The sequence below is a fragment of the Psammomys obesus genome, unplaced genomic scaffold (assembly GCF_907164565.1).
Source record: "Psammomys obesus unplaced genomic scaffold, mPsaObe1.curated_primary_1811, whole genome shotgun sequence".
In the NCBI taxonomy this organism is placed as follows: Eukaryota; Metazoa; Chordata; class Mammalia; order Rodentia; family Muridae; genus Psammomys; species Psammomys obesus.
In genome coordinates this window covers 5423185-5430421 of record NW_026586589.1, presented here as the reverse complement: position 1 = coordinate 5430421, position 7237 = coordinate 5423185, and the positions used below count along the sequence as shown (strand labels likewise).

The 7237-nt window shown below is 62.0% G+C and overlaps 1 protein-coding gene across 1 annotated transcript; it reads left to right on the top strand.

Moving 5' to 3' along the window:
* Positions 1 to 315: 315 nt before the first annotated feature.
* Slc32a1 (solute carrier family 32 member 1) lies at positions 316 to 4348 on the top strand. Its single transcript, XM_055602249.1, has 2 exons — positions 316 to 964; positions 3122 to 4348. Exons 1-2 carry the CDS (start codon positions 581 to 583, stop codon positions 4307 to 4309), a joined length of 1572 nt encoding a protein of 523 aa, XP_055458224.1. The 5' UTR covers positions 316 to 580; the 3' UTR covers positions 4310 to 4348.
* Positions 4349 to 7237: the final 2889 nt, after the last annotated feature.

Genomic DNA, 7237 nt, shown 5'->3' with positions numbered 1-7237 from the left:
TGCGGCGGCGGCGAGGTGGGACGGGCCAGGACGCCCGCTTAGCACCTCCTCCAGAAATGCAGCACTTGGGGGCCCCCACCCCGGCCTTCGCGTGCCCCTTCCCGCCGCCTCCCCAAGGGATGCCCTTCTCCAGCCGTTGTCGCGCTTCCGAAACCTTCCGTGCCCCCCCACCTCCCGACCCCCACTCCCACCCCTGGCTCGGGCAGCATCCCCTAGCTGCCCTCCGCCCACGCACCGCCTGACTCCGAGGGGCGCGGGCGCATTGGGCTGCGCCCGCGTGGGGGCGCCGCGCCAGCCTCGCGTCGCCGTTCTGACGCCGCCGTCGCCGCCGCCCTCCGCAGCCCAGCCGGCACCCGCGCCAGCTCTGCAGTGCACTCGTCGCCTCCCGGGCCGGTCCCACCGAGAGTCAGCCTAGCGCGCCGGGAGGAGCCCGCCTCGAACGCCCTGCGCAAGGGTCATGAGCCAGAGCGCCCCGGGGCGCCGCGCCGAGAGCCAGCGGAGGTAGCGGCCCAAGCTGCCCTGACGCGCGCCCGCCGCGTCCCCAGACCTTCCTGTCCTTTCCTCCCGTCCGGTCGCTGCCATGGCCACCCTGCTCCGCAGCAAGCTGACCAACGTGGCCACGTCCGTGTCCAACAAGTCCCAGGCCAAGGTGAGCGGCATGTTTGCCAGGATGGGCTTTCAGGCGGCCACGGATGAGGAGGCGGTGGGCTTCGCACACTGCGACGACCTCGACTTCGAGCACCGCCAGGGCCTGCAGATGGACATCCTGAAGTCCGAGGGCGAGCCCTGCGGGGACGAGGGCGCCGAGCCTCCCGTCGAGGGAGACATCCATTACCAGCGCGGCGGCGCTCCTCTGCCGCCCTCCGGCTCCAAGGACCAGGCCGTAGGTGGCGAGTTTGGGGGTCACGACAAGCCCAAGATCACGGCGTGGGAGGCGGGCTGGAACGTGACGAACGCCATTCAGGTGAGCGCGGGATTCCCGGCTCCGCCGGCCCCCACCTTCGCCCCCACCCGAGCTCTGCTCGCCAGGCGCTGCCCCCACAGGAGCCCTGCGGAGTTCTGGGCTGCCGTGCCCCCTCCCCTCGGCCAGGGCTCCCCTTCTCCGACCTTCCTAGCTGTGCGGGGATCTCCGCCCCCGGCTGGTGTCTTGCACAGATCCACACACTCTCCTCACTCTCCTCCTCTTGCTGCCCCCCTCCCTTTGCAGGACAGCCCGGCTGGGGTTTGGGGGAGGTGGGGGGGGGGCACAAATCCAGAAATCCTGCAAACGCTGGAGACGGTGGGGAAGGGCCTAAGGGAGGGAGGGGAATGAGGGAGACAGAAAATCAGGATCCGAAGGAAGGAGTTTGCCTTGGGGCTCCGGAAAGGAGCCACAGCTGCGTTTTCCAGAGGACGAGGGTGGGGGGCGGGGGGGGGACGGCTGAGCTGGTAGTCTCCTCCTCCCGACGCGCGCAGAAGTCCTGCACAGGTACAGAGGCAGACACGCGCCATCAGCATCCTACCCTGCCAGCAAACAGGCCTAGGACACGCATCTGTTTACATTTCGCAGTCACCCCAAACACACTTGCCTGTACCCCGAGACGCCCCGCAACAGCAGCAATTATCCACGCACTAGCTCGCACTAGGCGTGCACACACAAGCGCACACTCGGGCAGACGGCACCTCTGAGCTCCTGCAGCGCTGTTGGAGCCATGCAGGCCGGTGTGCGCGGGCCCCTACGGTGTTTGCGCCGTGAGGCCGCGAAGACCAGCTCCTCTCGCGCGAAATCCCGGCTGCGCCGCAGAAGCCTGAGGGCCTCCCCCGTGGGCCGGCCAGGCTGCTCCAGGGCCCGAGAAACCCGCCATCTGTGACCCCTATTACCGACCCCGAGCCCAATCCCGTTCCCCCCGGGAGCACCGGGCTCCGCAGCTAAAGGATTTGGAGTTCACAAAACGAACCTGGGGGCTGGCGGGGGTTGGCGGGTCCCAGCTTCGGGGAGGGAGGAGGCTTCGATTCTGGGCGCCCCTGGGCTCTGGGTCTCGGCTGCCTAGCATCTACGGAGTGTGGAATCGTTGAGACAGAGAACACAGGGTTTTTTGGGGGAGGGTGGCAGGCAACAGCTGGGTTTCCCTGGACCGCAGACTCGGCGGGATACGGAGGATACTCTACCGCACCAGCTACAGACAAGACAGGCTTGACAGAACACAGGACTGGGCTGGAGTTCGCGGGGCCTCTGCTGCGGCCGGGTAGCTTCTCCCCGGGTCTTTCAAGGGTCTGTCTGTAGCTGGAGAGAGGCCGGAAGGTAGGCAGGAGGCTGGCAGACCTCGGGAGCCCTGGATTTCGTTAGCTTTTCTTCTCGGTGTCAGTTATAAAGCACACTGCGCAGCTTCGGCGTTTCCATCTCCTCGGGTGCTACAGAGCTTCTGGCTTAGGCTTCTCCGCAGCGGCAGGGCTCCCTGGCTTGGAAGGGTCCCTACTGTGACCACCCCCCCGCCAGCATACCCCACTTAATACCATTTTTAGGGCTCGCCCTCGTCCCAACTCCAGCCTTGTCCCAGGGTTTCTTATTTCCAAGCCAGCATCCCCGCTCCCTCTCGGTCCCCCTCAAGTCCTGTGCCTACCCAAAGCGTCTGCATGTCTCTTCCTTTCTGGCCTCCTTCCGTTTTCAGCCAGCTCCTCCCTACCCGACCTCGACTCTCCTGGTCTGGCCCTTAGACGCTCGGGTTTCCCGCGTTAATAAGCCTCCCACTCCAGGCCACCGCGACTCTAGCGTCCAGTTCCCCAGAGCTTCCCAAAGCGCCCTTCTGGGTCCCTGCACCTAGTCGCTGTGCTCCATCCCTTCTGGTTGCACCGCCATCCATTCGCAGCCACAGAAAGCATCTCTGTTTCCCTCTCTACCCTCAGCCTCCTCCGTACTCCCCAGGCGCCGGTCTTCCTTCTGACCTGACACCCGGATCCTGCCTGAGGGCCCCTTGCACGAGCGTTCACCCTCACCCTCTCCCTCTGCCGGTTTAGGGATGGCTTTCTCCCCCCAGCGCCCCCTAGCGATAGTTTTGGGCTGTCCCCCCTCCCCCTCCTCCGGGTCCCCCTCGAAGGCCGCAGCGTCTGAGCCCCAGGGTCTGGTTGCCTCTTTGCACCACAGGGCATGTTCGTGCTCGGCCTCCCCTACGCCATCCTCCACGGCGGCTACCTGGGCCTGTTCCTCATCATCTTCGCCGCGGTGGTGTGCTGCTACACGGGTAAGATCCTCATCGCGTGCCTGTACGAGGAGAACGAAGACGGCGAGGTGGTGCGCGTGAGGGACTCGTACGTGGCCATTGCGAACGCCTGCTGCGCCCCTCGCTTCCCCACGCTGGGCGGCCGCGTGGTCAACGTGGCGCAGATCATCGAGCTGGTGATGACGTGCATCCTGTACGTGGTGGTGAGCGGCAACCTCATGTACAACAGCTTCCCGGGGCTGCCCGTGTCGCAGAAGTCCTGGTCCATCATCGCCACGGCCGTGCTGCTGCCCTGTGCCTTCCTGAAGAACCTCAAGGCCGTGTCCAAGTTCAGCCTGCTGTGCACGCTGGCCCACTTCGTCATCAACATCCTGGTCATCGCCTACTGCCTCTCGCGCGCGCGCGACTGGGCCTGGGAGAAGGTGAAGTTCTACATCGACGTCAAGAAGTTCCCCATCTCCATCGGCATCATCGTGTTCAGCTACACGTCGCAGATCTTCCTGCCCTCGCTCGAAGGCAACATGCAGCAGCCCAGCGAGTTCCACTGCATGATGAACTGGACGCACATCGCCGCCTGCGTGCTCAAGGGCCTCTTCGCGCTCGTCGCCTACCTCACCTGGGCCGACGAGACCAAGGAGGTGATCACGGATAACCTGCCCGGCTCCATCCGCGCCGTCGTCAACCTCTTCCTGGTGGCCAAGGCGCTGCTCTCCTACCCGCTGCCCTTCTTCGCGGCCGTGGAGGTGCTGGAGAAGTCGCTCTTCCAGGAGGGCAGCCGCGCCTTCTTCCCCGCCTGCTACGGGGGCGACGGGCGCCTCAAGTCCTGGGGGCTGACGCTGCGCTGCGCGCTGGTCGTCTTCACGCTGCTCATGGCCATCTACGTGCCGCACTTCGCCCTGCTCATGGGTCTCACGGGCAGCCTCACCGGAGCCGGCCTCTGCTTCCTGCTGCCCAGCCTCTTCCACCTGCGCCTGCTCTGGCGCAAGCTGCTGTGGCACCAGGTCTTCTTCGACGTGGCCATCTTCGTCATCGGCGGCATCTGCAGCGTGTCCGGCTTCGTGCATTCACTCGAGGGCCTCATCGAGGCCTACCGAACCAACGCCGAGGACTAGGGGGCGAGGGCCCTGCCTCCCACCCTCCCCCGCCCCAGCTCCCGCCCCAGCCCGCCCCTCTTCCCCCTCACATCCGCCCCCCCCTCTCCCCTCCCCACCTCCGGAGCCCCCCCTCCCCCAGCCCCGTGCTCCGCCGCGCTAGGGAGGCCGAGCTTTCACCACCTCTGGTTCCTAGTGGCTGATTCTTCGGGGACGGGGTGGGGGTGGGGGAGGGGATAGACGCCCAAGGGCCACCGCGTCTGCGTTTCTGTCGTCCTTTCGATTCCACGCCACCCCGGTTTGGGGGAAGGGATAGGGAGCGGAGCGTATTTGTGAAGGGAGGGTATTCTCTGTCCCCCCCGGAACACCTCCACCTCGAAGCTTTGGCTCCAAACACCCGACGGGGGTGGGAGGGGAGGGGAAAGGGGCGCACGCAGCTCGCAGGCTCGGAAACTTCTCCTGGGGTTGGGGTGGGGGACATTTCACAGCCATTCAGTGCTCGGAATCTACAGCGCCCAGCCCATTTCCAGCAAGAGCGCTCCCCATGCCCTAGACATTTTCAACTTTGCGGCCTGAAAGGCTGACCGGGAAATCCATTTCGGGCGGGCGACTTCCATCCGGAGAAGCCGCGGCAGGGGCCGTTTTTTTTGCCTGCCAGTTTTCAGGAACCCAAACTCATCTTGTGCAATGTATCCGGTTGTGGAACTGTATTCTGTGCGTGTGGTGTGCTCGTGGTGAATAAGATGAAATGTATATCAGAAAAAAAAATCTATCTCTAATTTAGAGTGCGGTGCATAATAATTATATCCGCAAATAAAGAAGAAACAAAGGCGTTTCTGGCCTCCTGTTCGCAGCTGCCCAGCGCGGTGGTAAGTGGGAGGCAGGTGGTGGGGGATCACCGAGCCGGTGCCAAGTAGAACAGGGAGGAAGGAATGAGCCACTGTGGATAAAGGGTCCAGGAATAAGGGAGTAAGTTAGTTCACACCGGGCTGTCAAGATGCAAGAGCTAAGGGGCCCCTCACGGCTAGGATTCGGAGAATCCATAGAGAATGTGGTGGGTGCTTTCAGCTTCCAACCCTAAAGGGGATAGCGTGCGAGCTTACGGAACAAATGCCTGTTGGGGCTAGGGTTAGGTTGGGTGAAAGCGCTAACTCCTAGCTTACAATGAGGGGCGGGGCGGGGGGTGGATTTCAGGGAGAGGAGAAAGCTAGGCAGCAAATGGCCAGGGAAGCACGAACCCCCAGGTGGGACTGCACACTGAGCCGAGAACGGTAAAGGAGTGGGTTGTGGAATTTTCCAGCCTCTCCCTCAACCCCCGGACCAGGCACCAAACCCACTGCCTTGCAGGCACCTCATACCCCAAAGCCCCAAACCCCAGCTGAGGTTGACTCAGCCGCTGCAAGGGCCGTTTACAACAAGCCATTGGAGCATCGTTGTTTTCTTTGCTCAGCTTGGGGCTGTGATTGTCTGGTTTATCCAAGGAATCGGGGTTGGGACTGGTTTGGGTGTTTTTCGTTTGTTTGTTTGTTTTCCAGTACCGCCTGCCTTCAGGGGCGGCTGCCTGGGACTGCTGGGAAAGATCTGGAGAAACTTTCCCATTGGTCTCTAGGGTCTCCCCTCACTGTGGGCACAGGCTTTTTAAAATGAATGTAGTGTCTAAGCGGGGTGTCATTCTCTGCATTGGGGGGGGAGGGAAAGAAGGAGAGGAGAGGAGGAGGAAGGAGGGGAGGGAAGAAGAGGAGAGAAGAGGAGGAAGGAGAGAGGCGTTATCTGCCTCACAAAAACCTTGGTAAACGTGATCGTGGTGAGCTCTGGCTGTGATGCACTTGTGACAGAGGTGAGCTCACATCACCGGGGTTCCGAAGCTACAGCACAGGGGTAGGAGGGAGTAGGCTACCAAGCAACTCTGTGAAGGCCATTTGAGGTGCCTGTCCCCCTCCCCAACCGTTGCCTTATTTCCCTTTGTCGCTATTGCTGCGTGCTCAGGCCCCAGGACAAACCAAAGAATTCTGTTCCTGTCCTCCATGACTACTGACTCAAATCCAGGTAGGAAGGCACTGCCAGCCCATCCTCCTGCCTGTGTCTGCTTCTCGGTGGACCGGAGGGTGCTCAGACCCTTAAAAGAAAGCTAGAAAGCCTCAAGAGAAAGCTAGAAAGGGGTGGTAGTCCTGTTCCTCCGTGCCAGCTCTGCCCTTCTTCAGAAGGACAAGTGAGAGTAGCGGCAGGTTGTGGACAGCGGCTGCTAGCTCTGGGCTTAGCTTGCATTTCCTCCGGTAGGTTTTGGCCATCTTTGGGCTCAATTTGCTGGAGCCCCTGTTCCCAAGAGCAAATCCTGACAGCGGCAGTGGCAGAGAGCCCCCTAGAGTCGAAAATGGAACTCTCTACACCTTAGTGAGTAGGTCTCCTGGGAGAAATGCTGGCCAGGCGGGGCCCATCTCCACATTCCCTCACTTCTCTGCAAGCTGCATGAAGCCTCGGGCGTCTGGACCCTAGGAGAGCTCAGACTCTGAACTGAGTTGAAGATGAGGACTCTGCATCAGTACTCCCCACCCCCACACACTCAGGGTCCCCAGCAGTTCTTACAGTGCATCCAAACTCCATTCTCTGTTGACTCTAATAAGCCGCCCCGACCCCCCGCAGCAGAGATAGGTTGGTGTACCAGTCTTGTGCCCTTGAAGAACCACCAAGAGCCATGCCTGCCAGCCGCAGAGTCTGAACGTGTCTCTACCTGACCTCCCCAGGGGCCAGCTCACAAGCTGTCGCCCCTCAAGGAGGCTTTCCCCTTTATGGCTTGGGTGACTTGTTTTGGCACGTGCCTCAGAGTTCTCTCTGCCTTTTTCCCCACCCCCAGCCCTGGAGTTCATTACTGCTCTCCCTCACCATCTCCCAATGCTTTGTTCCAGTATCAGTTTTCAATAGTGGGCCTTTGGTGACTTATTTTTGCCAAAC

Coding starts and splice junctions, on each gene's coding strand:
- Slc32a1 (XM_055602249.1), top strand. CDS start 581: ATGGCCACCCTGCTCCGCAGCAAGCTGACCAACGTGGCCACGTCCGTG. Junction 965..3,121: donor ACGTGACGAACGCCATTCAG/GTGAGCGCGGGA, acceptor TTTGCACCACAG/GGCATGTTCGTGCTCGGCCT.